General features: G+C 43.7%; 1 protein-coding gene across 21 annotated transcripts in view; it reads left to right on the forward strand.

Annotated features, from left to right (window-relative positions):
• The window catches only part of Bcl11a (BAF chromatin remodeling complex subunit BCL11A), a 96724-nt gene that overhangs the window by 68735 nt on the left and 14132 nt on the right, over positions 1 to 13857 (forward strand). For 14 of the 21 annotated variants that reach the window (XM_048804288.1, XM_015479644.2, XM_015479645.2 and 11 more), the window contains one exon: positions 12307 to 12408. The exons of the other annotated variants lie outside the window; for them this stretch is intronic. In XM_048804288.1, the coding sequence (XP_048660245.1) occupies positions 12307 to 12408 (102 nt within the window). The remainder of the gene's footprint in view (positions 1 to 12306; positions 12409 to 13857) is intronic. 21 annotated transcript variants of the gene reach the window in all.

Consider the following 13857-nt stretch of genomic DNA (forward strand, 5'->3'; position numbering starts at 1 on the left):
CCCCCCCCCGCTTGTGGCCTGGGTGGCCTCAAGTCCACAGCCATGATTTCTTATTCCAGGCCCTTTGCCAGTTGTTGCCTGGGAAGCTCTGACCTCTGGGAGCACACCAGTGCTTTGCATTCTTTCTTTTATGGTCACTTCTGGGCTTCACCAGAATCTGGTGCAACTTGGATGACAAGGTGTGGGCTGTTGCAGGTGCCCTGCCTGCATCTGAGGCAGAGAGGCAGTTAGTTAAGCACAGCCTGGAAACCTTTAATGTGACTTCTACAGCTAGCTTCCTGGCCTTATTTTAAGCCCCTTTAATAGAGCAAAACTATTTAGTTTTTGAATGGATGGTCTTCACACTGTTCTTTCTTTAGGGACAGAAAGATAGGGGTAGAGGTAGGGAGTGAGAATAGAGGAAAGCGTAGAGGAATGCTTAGAAAAATTGATAAGGGGGAAAGGAAAGGGACCCAGACTAGTAATTTGGGACAAATTCATCAGAAAACTTAAGGAAATTTGACATCCATTGTGGCTCTTCTAACTGTGTAATTACATGACATTTGGAAAGTGAATTATTAACCTGATTGTCCATAACAACCATTGAGTAAATAAACAATTAGAGATTGCCAAAATAGTACAGTGAACCAGTGGGCCAGAAGCCACTTTTAAGGGGCTATAATCATCTCCTGGTTCAAGGCTGACCCGAAGGCTTCTTGGTTAGTGAATCATTTACTAGGGAGATATCCACGAATTAAGGAAGGAAAGGAAGGTTTCCCCTTGGTCACCGCTGGGTCCACGTTTGGGTCCTTCCAGCAGGTCATTTAGAATAGCTCTCCAACAGGAAGAAAAGTTCACTGCATAGCACTGCATACCTGGCCAGGACAGGTAGATGATGTAGTCTTGGTTCTCAGAAGGCTTGAACTTCAGTTGGGGAACCAATGATAGTTTCCTGCTGGTGAGTTGGAGTCCTGGATTCGAGAGAAATGTAGAGGAGAGCCAGGGTCAGAAGACAGGCAAACCCAGTGCAGCCCCTTATGTTTTCTAACCTGTTGGCTTTGTGTCTGCAGCCCCCTGACCTTTGCTCCCCTCCACAGCCCCACCCTTGGTGCAGAGGGAGCAATAATCTCAGTGGGGCCTCTTCCCGGGGAAGTCCACAGCCTGCTCCAAGCTGAAGGAGCCGCCAGAGTCAGCCAAGAGCCGCAGGCCATCAGTGCAAAGTACGATTTAACAAAAGCAGCTTTTGAGTGAGAAAGCTGAGTGGAGTTGTCTCAACCTGTCAACTTCAGATTTCTTTCCTCCTCTCCATAAATCAAAAAACGGTTGGTGGAAGGGAGGGACAGAAGTGTTTCATTTTCAGATTTTGTAAGAAAATAAAATCAAATCAAAAGAGCCTGTCCCACGCTGATACCTTACATGCCAGGTTTGAGCCTGAGGCAAATTTTTGTGGCCATGTAATAAGCCTTTTTAAAATGGTGACAGACCCTTGACTCTTTGCCTTGAATTACATTGATAAAAGACATTTTATTGCGTTAGAGCTGGGGCAGGAGTACAGGATGGTTCTTGCCTGGTCGGCCTCTTTGAAACCACGTCAGCCCTGCTGTCCACACTCCCCACCGCCTGACAGGGTTTGAGCACCATGGCAGTGGAGATCTATGGGCCGGTGACAGAGGGGGCTTTTTACCTGGCAGTTGAAGATTGAGGTGTGGAAGCAAAAAGATTTCAGCCTGAGGGGCTTGTTACAGGAGAGTTGAGTCTTCCACATTCCTAGTAGACCTGAGAGATCGTGACATTGGTGGCCTCAGGTCAGCCTTATGGTTGGGACCGCGGGGAACTGGAGCATTGCAGGGAATGCTGGACCTCCGGAACCTGTTTCCCAAGCAGCCTCAGAGAGATTGAGAATAAAAAATGATCCTGTGGGGTACCTTTGGCCCCCGCCTTGATATCTGTGGACGATGGCCCCTTCGCCCAGAGAGGCTAGGTATCCGTGAGTCCCCAGTTGGCTCAAAGGACAGAAAGGTGTTGACAATGGTGTGTCCTTGGTTTGAGGAGCTTGGAGGTATCTGGGAACCTGGGCTGTTACTCCCGCTGCATCAGCAGAATTAATAAACCCCCAGAGCAGCCAGCAGCACCCCACCCCATGGATTGGGGCCTCTTGAGTGATTGCAGATTCTACCTGCAGGCATCTCCTTTCTGTTCAGGGGACTCTTTCTGGATTGGTTGGGGGTATAAATGAAGGATTAGGAACTGGATAAAAAAGCCAGGAAAATAACCATGAAGCCAAGAAAACAAGCCTGTCTTTTGTTCTGTGGGATGCTGTCAGAGAGATTAGGGCTGCTCTGTGCCTGGGAGGCGGGAAGGTGCTGAGGGACTGAGGAGACCGGTAGCAGTTGCTGCCTGCCCCGGGCAAAGGCCTGTTTCTGAAAGAAGGACTCGCTGTCATGGGACAAGGCCTGTCCTCCCAGCACCGGAACCCTCCTTGATTCAGCCTCACCTCAGGCGAGAGGGCAGCCTAGTTTTGTTCCTGAAGAAATGTCAGAGCCTGACCTGCTAGACCATTTTTTTTTTTTTTAGCTTTGAAACCTTAAATTAGTTCTCATAATTTCCAAGCTGTTCTGTGTTAGCCACAGGACATAATAGGTTTTAATTCTGGAGAATGGTCAGTTCGGTTTCTCTTAGCCAAGAATGTCACAGAGTCATAGCTCCATACTGGGGGTCTTCCCCACCTTCCTTGAAGTATGCAGACCACTTTATAGTCCCTGAAATGCAAACAGTTGCCCTTAAGTGGCTGTGATGACACATTCTCCAGTGGCCCACTTTGGGGGCTCCTGAGGTGAGTGGTGAGGAGTAGTGGTCCCCACGTAGGGGGCGAGGTTCTAAGGCCCAATCGTGCCCTCACTGCTTACAGCAGGATACTTCTAAGAGTTTCCATTTCCTTCTTGGGGAAGGTCAGCACATTCTTCCCTAAGAAGGCCGGGAGGCAGGAGTCTCTGGCTCTGTTAGTAGTGGAAGAGTCCTGCCAGGGTCTTCCTGGGCAGGACTGCTCATTCTTCTGGCCCCCTTCTTCATTGAAGAGTTGCACAGATCAGTCAAGGAAGATATGACAGAAAGCTCCCCAGCTAGCTGGGCTGCCATCTTGCTTGGGCCTTCTTACATCAACTGTGTGTATCTGCCCTTTTCTGTTTCTCTCTGCCTCCATTGGGCCAAGAACAAAACCTCAGTGGTCTTTGTGTAAGCATCATGTTTGGTTTTCTGTATCTTCTTCTCATATTTTTAGTTGACTGATCAAAGTGGTGATATACAGCTGGTGTGGTGGCGCTCCTCTGAAATCCCAGTGGCTTGGGAGGCTAAGACAAGAGAATTGAGAGTTCAAAGCCAGACTCAGCAACTGCAAGGCGCTAAGCAACTCAGTAAGACTCTGTCTCTAAATAAAATACAGAAAAGGGCTGGGGATGTGGCTCAGTGGTTGAGTGCCCCTGAGTTCAATTCCTGGTACCAAATAAATAATTTTTTTTTTTTTAAAGTGGTGATATAGAGGGCTGGGGTTGTGACTCAGTGCTAGAGTGCTTGCTGAGCATGTGTGAGGCACTGGGTTCTATCCCACCACCACATTAAAAATAAGTAAATAAATAAACTAAATAAAGGTATTTGTGTCCATCTACAACTAAAAGAAAATTTAAAAAATGGTGATATAGAGGCATAAATGACCTTTTTTCTGAGTTGACACAGATAACAAAAAAAGGCGAGGGGTGACTCTTCAGAGTAATTTGGGAGTTGTGTGTTCTGTTGGCTTTGATAGACAAGGCCTTTGCCCTGGCAGCTGTTATCAGAAATAAAAGTTTGCTAAGCAAATGGTCATTCTCATTGGCTCCATCTTCTATCCTCAGGCATCTAATGCTTAAGTGGGTGGGGCTAGGGGCTGTCGTCACTCCTGTGTGGTTTTCAAGGTTTTCTAGGTGTCTGAGATTGTGATTTTTCCATTTTCTTCTTCATTTCGGGACCAGGGTGTCTGTGAACACATCTGTGTGACGCTGGACAGTCTGGGAAAAAGCAAAGTGTCGCGAGCAGCTTCTCACCTCAGAGGCATTGATTGCAAGCGCGCCCCACTTTCAGAAGGCCCAATACACACCAAAACCTCATCAATGGAAACTGATAAATTAGAGGGTGATTTTTCACATTACAGAAAGATTGTTAACTTTTCAAAAGGTTTCACCACAGGGTTCCTTTAATAGTTAGCTCCCCCACTGAATTTAAAGTGTTTGTTTACAGATCATTAACTACTTGACAGAGAGGATGTTGGAGGGGGGTGTGGAGAACGCACTTAAAAGGTAAAATGTTAGAAGCCCTGCCAATTTTCTATGAGCTTGGGAGGGTGACGAAACCTCTCTGAAGTTCTGTCGGTTAGCAAATGTGATTCAGTTTACAGAAATTCATTTTATGCAGGACTTTCCAGGAACCCTCTACGCTAGTCCAGGGCTGGGACCACAGGGTGCTGGGGCTTTGCTGCCCTGGTTGGAGATGGCTGTGAAGAGGACTTATATTTCTTAGAGTCCTGGGTATGCTCTCATGAACAGTAGGTACTGGGCTCTGGCGTAGGTACCGGGCTCTGGCGCAAGGCCGAGTTTTGCCACTGGCCTTCTGGCACGGGCTGCAGAGACCTTTTCCCTTGACATTTAGCCTGGGTGTGTGGGAAGTTTCTTCCTGGTTCTCTGACCTTCATTCTAATTGGTTCAGCACTTTACCTAGGCTTCCTCCTTGAAGCTAAGTCAGGTGAATTTTGCAAGCCTGGGCCCCTGCAGATTGAAATTCACCATCAGGCTCACATCCCAATCTAGGAATTAGCACAGGGTCTAGGCTCAGGCCCAGCCCTGCTCTCTTATAGGTCCTTTCTAATCCCCACAAGGTCCCCAGGGAATAGGCCCATCCTTGGTGAGGTTCATGGCCCTTTGAGGCTCAGAGAGGCCTGGGAAGTGAGGCAGGCATCACCATCGGATCCAGCTTTGATGACCCTTCCCCACAAAGAAGAAAAGAAAAGAAAAAGAGAAGACTTAGGCCTTAATGTGGATAGAATTTACTCAAATTGAGAAGTGGCCAGGGGGTGGCAGTTAGAATGGAAACACCAAGATTTTTGGCTTTGTTTCAGCAATAAAAGAATCTGGGGAGGGGCAGTAGTGAGACTCAAGGCATTTGGGCAAAGGCATCTTTAAAACTAGTCCCCAAGTTTCTCCAAACAGCCTGAAAAATACCTCTAATAGAGGAAAGTGCTTGTGTGTGCACACAGAATCCTCAGATAAGGGCTCAGAGCTGGGGTAAGTGTCCCCCACATCCTCCCGGTGGCTTTGAAGAGCAGAATGAGGAGAAATTTGGAGGGAAGGTCAAGTTGATGATGGAAGAGACAAAGCTGTGTAGGAAAATCTCAACATTTCTTGCAGTCATTTGTTGAAAATGTTTCAGCAAGTATGAGCCCATCTTAAACTGGCAATGACACATCTGAAATAGATTATTTAAGCCAGGGAGGCAGTATTGAAAAGAAGAACATGGCTATCAACACATGTTTGTCTGACTCAGAGGAATAAAACAGTGGATTCTGCAGACCACCCACAATCCATCAGGGAAGGCAAATTCGAGGTGGGGGGTGAAATGAAACAGGACAGATGCACTTTCCTAGAGTTTTCCAATAATCCACAAGCATGTGTCCCTTATTTTAAGAAAATGTGGTGTTTGAAAATATGATCTTGCAAAAGCTAAAGACTCCACAAAAGTCCTCAGAGGATTTATTTAGATAATTTAGCCTCTTCTGTCAACTGGATGAATGAGTGTGCAATTTTTTGATTTGAATGTAACTGCCTGTTGAGCCCCTATACATCTTGGGTTTTGCTTCTCTCTGGGCACTGATGCCTACTTTTTCTTTTTGTCCAGAAAGTTCTTCTCTTGGCTCTCTAGGTCTAGTTCTTAAGTTATTCTCTCCTAAAGCCTATACCCTCCCTTCCAAAGGGAAGTACATGTGGTCAGTCCTCTGTATCCAGTGGGTTCTGCATTCAAGGACTCAGTCAACCTCAGATTGCAAATATTTGAAAAAAATAAAATGGCATCTATACTGAACATGTACAGATATTTTCTTGACATTATTCCCTGGACTATACATCTATTTACTTAGCATTTGCATTGTTTTGGATAATATAAGTCATGCAGAGATTACTTAAGTGAAGTGGAGGACTGCATGGCATATGTAATGTGTCATTTCATGTGAGGGACTTGAGAATATGCATATTGGGATATGCTAGAACCCATCCCCTATGGACACTGGGGACCCTCTGTAATTTCTCTTTGAATTTCCATAGCAGTTTTCCTGTGCCTTTCTTATGACACACTTTCTACACTGCAGTAGGGCAATTTCTGTGCAGGCCTTATCTTCTCTGCTAGATGTAGGTTCCTGTGGGGAAGTCTGCTTCTGAGTTTTCTTTGTGCTACCCACAGAGGCTGGCCCATTGCTTTGGGCATTGTAGGCACTCCGTAAATATTTGTTGAATGAATGCATGAAAGAATGAATGAATGGGATTTATCCTGGGAACACACATTTTGCATAGTAAGGTACATGGTTAAACAAACAAAAAAAAATTGTCCTAAGACAATTTGTCTTTTTATGCAGCTGCCCTTCCAGTCTCCTAGATAAGTCCCTCCTTTCTAAGGCAAAAGCCTAAAGCGTAATAAAAATTTATCTAATTCACGATCAAGTGAAAATACTTTGGGCCCAGAGCCAAAGAATATTATTGGAGTGAACTTTTTTCAACACCCTAAATTTAACCAGCTGGAATTCTTTTTTTAAGTACCATCCTATTCAACCTTTTGAAATGAAGGATTTGCCTTTTAGTGGGAAATCTGCATTTCAACACAAAGATGGAACACAATGTCTTCGGTTTAGTTATTCTTCAGAAAAGCAAGCTCTTTTTTTTTTCTTTTTTAGAATTATATGCTTTGCTTATGTTAAAGACACAGATTGCAGAAAATTTTGTTTAGGCCTGACAGATTGGTGCCTTGTATCTCTCTCTCCCTCTTTTTTCATTATTATAGATAAAGGGGGCATGAAAGATGCCATTTTTTTCTTCCCCCCCAATTGAGAGAGGACTCAGGATGAGCACTCTTAAAGGTGAAATTAGTAATCTGTTTTTTGAATAATCAAGACTCTGAGAGGATATAATCAGGAAAAAAAAAAGAACTTAAATGAGTGATGGATGTATTTGAAGTTGCTGGTAAACTATCAAGTCATATAAAGACCATGAACAAGTTTTAGCAAAGAAATTCTTTGGTATGGCATCTAAAATCTTTGCTTGCTTTCTCCTTTGTAGAATATACTTTTTAAAAAGCATTTTGATGTGGGGAAACAGTAGCCAGTAGAGAGAGAGAGAGAGAGAGATGCTATGAAGGAAAAAAAATGATCATGTAAATGCTCATTTCTAGAACAAAAGGGACTGTGATTTTGACACTATCAGAAGGTTAATTAGGAATTCTGTTAGCAGTGATAAAGCTGGCACATTTTCCATCCAGACTGACACAACTCCAGACACAGGCATGGCCAGTGTTTACTCTAGAATACTCTTGGTCAGAGGACCTCAGAGAAGAGCTGGTAGTCAAGGTAGTCTGCAGGGTCAAGAGGTAGAAGCAGCTGACCAGAAAGGACATTTCAGGGGATTTACTCTCCTGTTAGATAAAGCAACTTCTAGCCCAGACAAGCTACACTTGTCTGTTGTTTTTGTGGCTGGAATCCAGCAATTGGTTTGAGAACTGGAACTGATTTTTTCAGAGAACTTTACAAGCATGTAGTGTGCACTTAAAGTGTGGCCTAGAAGGTGGCTATTGGGAGGATGGGGGGACTTGAGAATCCTGGAGCTGAAAGGGACGTACAAGTCCTTTATTTTGGCTTGTCCCCAATATAGAGATCCTTTCTGGTCTTGATGGGTTGTCTTTCATTCTCCTCTCAAGGACCTAAGGTGAAAGAGAGTTTGCAAGATATATTTTTTTTCCACTTGAGGACACATATATCTAAAAACGCATGTTTAAGAAAATAAATATATACACACACATTTCAATGAAGAACATATGTCTGGGTATTCTTGTGGAGAGGCTTGGGATTGAATGATATTCCTCTCCCTTGTTGTAGTGCTGGGGATTAAACCAGGGCCTCACACATGCTAGGGAAGCATTCTACCTCTGAACCACATCCCTAGTCCCTAGATCTGGCCTTTCATACCTGATAGAAGTTGGGCTCCTGAAGCAGTCGTTAAGTGCGCTGGAAATGATGCTTTGATCTTAGCTGCTTTGCATACTTGGAGATCAGAATACTACTTGTCGATTATTAGTCATTAAAGTGGTTATATTACACACCCAATGATTAGTTGCAGAAACAAACAGCAAGTTATAGTCGAGGAATCTCTAAGATATTCTGGTGGAACCCCAAAACTTGATTTAATGACCTTAAATTCCTGGGATATCCCACTATGTCAAAAGTTGGTACCCAAATTAGGTTAGAAATGTAAAGTGACCAATGTGTAACGTGAAATCAAAACCATACCTGATTTGTTGCAGATTTTTAATGAAATACAAATAAGCTTCATTACATTTTATTCAGCCAGGAGGGAACTTTGCAATTTAATAATGCAAAAGGCATTTCTGAGACCCAAGTGGAATGGGTCTAGAGAGACCTTTATGAAACAGAACAGGCTGACACACCTTCTATCAGGGGAACCCAAAGCTCAGGAGGAGACTGATTCCAAAGAAGGTAGCTTGTCTAGAGTCTGGAAAGATGACAGGACTCCTGTTCTTGCTCTGTCCATGCAGCATGTTCAAATATTTCAGCTTTGATTTTTTTAAAACAATGCTGGGGATCAAACCCAGGGCCTCACACATGCTAGGCAAGTGTTCTCCCACTGAGCCATAGCCCCAGCCCAAACATTTCAATTTTTATGCAGTAGTGAGGATGCCATCTACCTTACATTGGGTATTTTCTTATGCTAAGAGGATGCACTACTTAACGAAGAGACTGGATCTATTCCTGGTTCTCGACAATGACCCAGGGATAGAGAGTGGAACCTCTTAATTCCACATGGAGAGACCCTTAGGGATACCCTGATTTTTATTCCTCCTGTCCTAAAGGAGGTGGGTCCTGGTGGAAGGGGGAGGACAACCTCATGGCCCATGAATCTCTGCCCAGGGAACATCAAAGCTCCCAGATCCTTACCTCTCCTTATCTAAGATGTGACTTATTAACCTTGACGGCTCTCATCAGAGTCACCTAGAGGGCTTGTTTAACACAGATTGCTGCTTCCTCACCCTCCTGCAGTTTGTGATCCAGTAAGTCACAGGTGAGGCCTAAGAATTCGTGTTTCCAACATGCTTCTGGGTGGTGCTGATGCTGGGTCTACTCTGTGCATTGAGAATCGATTCCCTGAGTGTGCCAACAAAGAAATAGAGGGCAGAGCTAGACCACGCCCCTTCTCAGCTGGCAGTGGAGCCCATCTCTGCCTGGGGAGAATGGAAGGGAGGGTGGGAAGAGAAGCAGCCTTCCATCAGCACAGCTCTTTCTCCCTCTCAACGAGGGAAGGCAGAGCTGCTTGTTGGGTTTGATGCTCAGAAGCATTAATTGTGATACTTTACTTTGCCTAAGCTGTGATGAAATAATTGAAGGCATCATAGGCAAGAAGTTAAACCCTAGGGAAGCTATTAACAATTGAGCATTTCCAGTTCTTGTGGGAATGTCAATTCGCCTTACCAAAGAGAATATTATGGACGTGTTTAGTGGAAGAAGCAGCAAAATCAGCTGGGTTCCCAGTTGGCTCTGCTTTGACCCTCTTCCTGGAGGAAGAGAAATGCAAGGCCAAGTCTCTGGCACAAAGACAGCATGCCGCATTCTAAAGTGAATAGTGTGTTAGGCTGGTAGCAATGCTTTGTATCTCTTCAGCTGGCTAGTTCTCAGGGGAACAGAGGTAGAGGGTGAACAGAGGTAGAGGCTCAGAGCAGACAGTATTTGCCAGTTGTAAAACCAAGTCAGCTCATTGGGACCTTTTGAAAGCCCCTCTCCTCATACCTGTGGGCTGTTAAGTGCTGCCCCCATGAGTTTGCTAAGTGCTGCCCAGTGCGGGAGAGCCCTCTTTGTGGGTGTTTCTAGGCATTGAAGACCATGCAATGGGCAAGTAAGTTACTTAATTTCTCAAGGCCTCAGTTCCCCCATCTATAAAATGGAAACACAGACTTTGCAATTGCTAATATATTTTTTTTGCTATTCAAAAACTAAAACCCCTATGGGCCAGGGTTGTGCTTCAGTGGTAGAGTGCTTGCCTAATATGCATGAGGCACTGGGTTCGATCCCTGGCACCACATTAAAATAAATAGACAAATAAAATAAAGGTATTTTTTTAAATCTAAAACCCCAAACAAACCATGATGCCAGATAATCTAGTTCATGAGATGTCCCTTCAACCCCTTGATCTGAGCTGCTGCTCTGGGCTCAGCTTATTTAGTGGGAATGGGTTAGGAGACAAGCCAACCAGAGACGTGCTAGTGGCTAGCCGGGAATGGGCTAACAATTCTCCCATTTTTTTTTTTCTGGAATAAGTGTCAGGGAATTTGAAATTAGACTCTCTCCCCATTCGAGGGTCCAAAGATCTTGTGGCTTTTGTCTTGGGGTTACAGATATCTAGGTAGTGTGGGTTTCCTAGGAAAAGGATTCTAGTCTCTGCAACAAACTTGCTGAGGCAAGAACAGGTGCAAAAAAAGAAAAAAAATGGAATCTCAAGTTTTTCTTGCAAATTGATAGGACTAAATTTTATCGTGAACTCTTGATTCATTTAACATAAGGAAGCAAGTTTAGGCGTACGTTTTTCCTAAGTCCAGACTTCCCACTTTTGTTGGTTCATTTTGTGGTTTATATTTTGTGTTGGGTTAGAGAGGAGGATAAGTCTCCATAGATGGTCTCAGGCTAGATGGCATCTCCTAGATGGCCTCCCTTTGGAACCCTGCTGACAATGGATTTATGCCATCTGTGTAAGAGCTTTCTCAAGCCACACATTAAGTTCCCCATGAAAGGAAACCTTGTCCCAATTGCCCTGGCTGCATTTGTCCATGTGGTCAACACAAAGAGAATAGAACATATTTCACTCTTGGGATCTGCTATCCCAGAGTATACCCCCAAACAATTTTAAGTGTTCTTATTATTAAGCTAATACAAAACATACTCTGTTTGCTCACATTCAAAGTTTGTTTTTCTTCTCTCCTGCCTTCCCTAGTCAACACAAACTCCAAACCTCTAGAGGAGCGTCTCTTACTCCATCTATCTTCCACTCTGTCTCAAGGTGGATATCTACATCATTAGTTAGCTGAAGGTAGATTTGGAAAACCTGGACACTTGCCACAGAAACCAGATAATTCCCAGGTTGCATAAACCAAATTTCCTTTCTTACAAACATCAGCATTAGGAATGCTTGGTTGACTGCTAGATTTATGTTTATTAGTGTGAAAAATTACCTTTTTTTTCCCACCAGGTATGCAATTGAATGGGGAAAGTGGGCCCTAGTTTCTGGATGTTGCTATTATTGGATGCTGGTTCTTTCCTTGTCATTTAATGATAAGATCCAGCACCTTCAAGGTGGGGATCCAGCCAAAGTTATTTTAGTCCCAGAAGTCTAATCTTCATTCTCCACTGCTTTGCATGATGAGAAGTCATGCCAACAGGGTACCCCATTGATAGAATTTTAGAGTGTGGCCCAACCAAGTCCAGAAATGCCTGAGGCTTCCCCATCACTGAAGGTCCTATTGTAAATATAGCATGGGGAGGGGGATGTGGGATGGGGAAGGTGGAGTGAAAGTATCCCATAAAAGTGGTTCATGAACCCACTCATTTCCTATCAGCATCTTGGTTTTTGCTTGGGCTTATCTATAAAGTCAAGTCAATGTATGCATGTAAACCAGCCTTGCAGATAAATTCCCTTTTTCCAGCCATAAATATGTAACATTATGAATTTTCTCCTTGCTATTTATATAGCAATAATAAACAAATAACAACAAATAATCAAGCAACTGAACCTAAGAACCACCCCCATACCTAAAACAAACCCTTTCCCTTTTGTCCAAAAAGTACAAAATTAAAAAACAAAACAAAAACGGTGGGAAACAACTCACCACTTTCCTTTAGTTTCAGGCCTTGGGCCTATTAACTATCTGCAAGGCTGTTGTAATGATGTTAATCTATTTTAATGGAATTGAAATGTGATATCCTGTGGTTTACGATGCACATTGTTTATGGCTGCAGTGCTTGATTTTGGGTTTCTTTCACAGATAAACTTCTGCACTGGAGGGGCCTGTCCTCCCCTCGTTCTGCACATGGAGCTCTAATCCCCACGCCTGGGATGAGTGCAGAATATGCCCCGCAGGGTATTTGTAAGTTGAGCATTATTTCTTATATAAATGTCTATGTGTATAGAGATGAGAGTTTCTAGAAATTACACCTTTACTTTTTTAAGTACCAGAGTTACATCTAAAACAGATTGGCACCCACATACATATTATTCCATTACTCACTTGGCACCCATACCCCCACTCCTCTCGTCTCTGAGAGTCTTTTCCCTAGGGTTTTTCCTGGCGCCATGGCTGGTGGCTAGATACCTCATGAGTTCAGGGCCCATTTTATTGCTAAACATTCATTCCCATGGCCTCATGGAGGACTTTGAATTTATTCCATGGCATACCCTTTAGCAGAGGCCAGAATCACAAGGCATCAGTTTAGAGTTACTTCTGAGTTATTCTAACTCATGTTATTTATGCATTTACTTGTGTATTTGAACATGATATATATATATATATATATATATATAGTATTTTATATATGTGCACATATATGCATACACATAATTTCTGCTTATTTTTCTTCTAGTTTTAGAAGAAAATGCAAGCACTGTAGTTAAAATGTAGATTCCACTACCACCATCACCACTACCACCATTGCCCAATTTACTTGTTTAAGTTAACTTTTATGGTGGGGACCTTTGAAATTTAGTGTTCATTTATGAAAATGTTTTTTGAACGTTATTTTATAAGGTAATACAGTTTGCCTATCTTATGTAGAAACGTGGTGTGAATTATGCATGGTTAGAATGTTGGGGGGAGGGATTTATTTCACCCCTCACCTCCCAAAAAAGCAGATTCAAGGAAATAAAGAAGTGTGACATCTAATTTTTATTTTGCAAGTACATGAAAAAAAATTAATAACCTGCTATGGGAAGGAAAAAAGGAAGGATCATAGAAAGGGAGTAACAGAGAGTAAGATATATTTGTAAAGGCTAGAAAGGAAACTGTTTTTCCTGCAGGAGGGAAATTAGACATACCCATCTTGTGAATGGTGTCTGCAGGGCAGGGCATGCACCCTGAGACCAAATTCAAAGCCAGTTGTTTATTTTTGTTAACTCGAGGTAATCCCAGGCAACAAAGAGTTATTATAGGAATTTCAGAAGCCCTTGGGTCCTGAGGGTTGGGTGGTGCCTGGGTTAACAGCACCTCATCTGCCCTCCCTGCAAGCTGGGCCTTAGCCTGGGTTAGGTCACACACTGCAGAGAGTTTAAGGGGTTGGACTCCTGGTTTCGAGTCCCTACATGTTGGCTGGGTGGGAAGAACTCTACTCCTTTTACTGGGGGTGCCTGGGGCCTGCACTTGGCTGTGGGAACAAAGCCATCCTCCGAGGGAAGGGAAACGAGGGAGTGGGGAGATGGAGAGGAGGGTGGAGTTAAGAGGCCAAGGGCTGCTAGCTGGGGAAACAGTTTATTATTCTGTCTTCAGCTTGGTCTTCTGAGGATTGGGAGTGTGATCTGATGAGTGGGAAAGTGGGAGCCTGAT

The sequence above is a fragment of the Marmota marmota genome, unplaced genomic scaffold (genome assembly GCF_001458135.2).
Source record: "Marmota marmota marmota unplaced genomic scaffold, marMar, whole genome shotgun sequence".
NCBI lineage: Eukaryota > Metazoa > Chordata > Mammalia > Rodentia > Sciuridae > Marmota > Marmota marmota.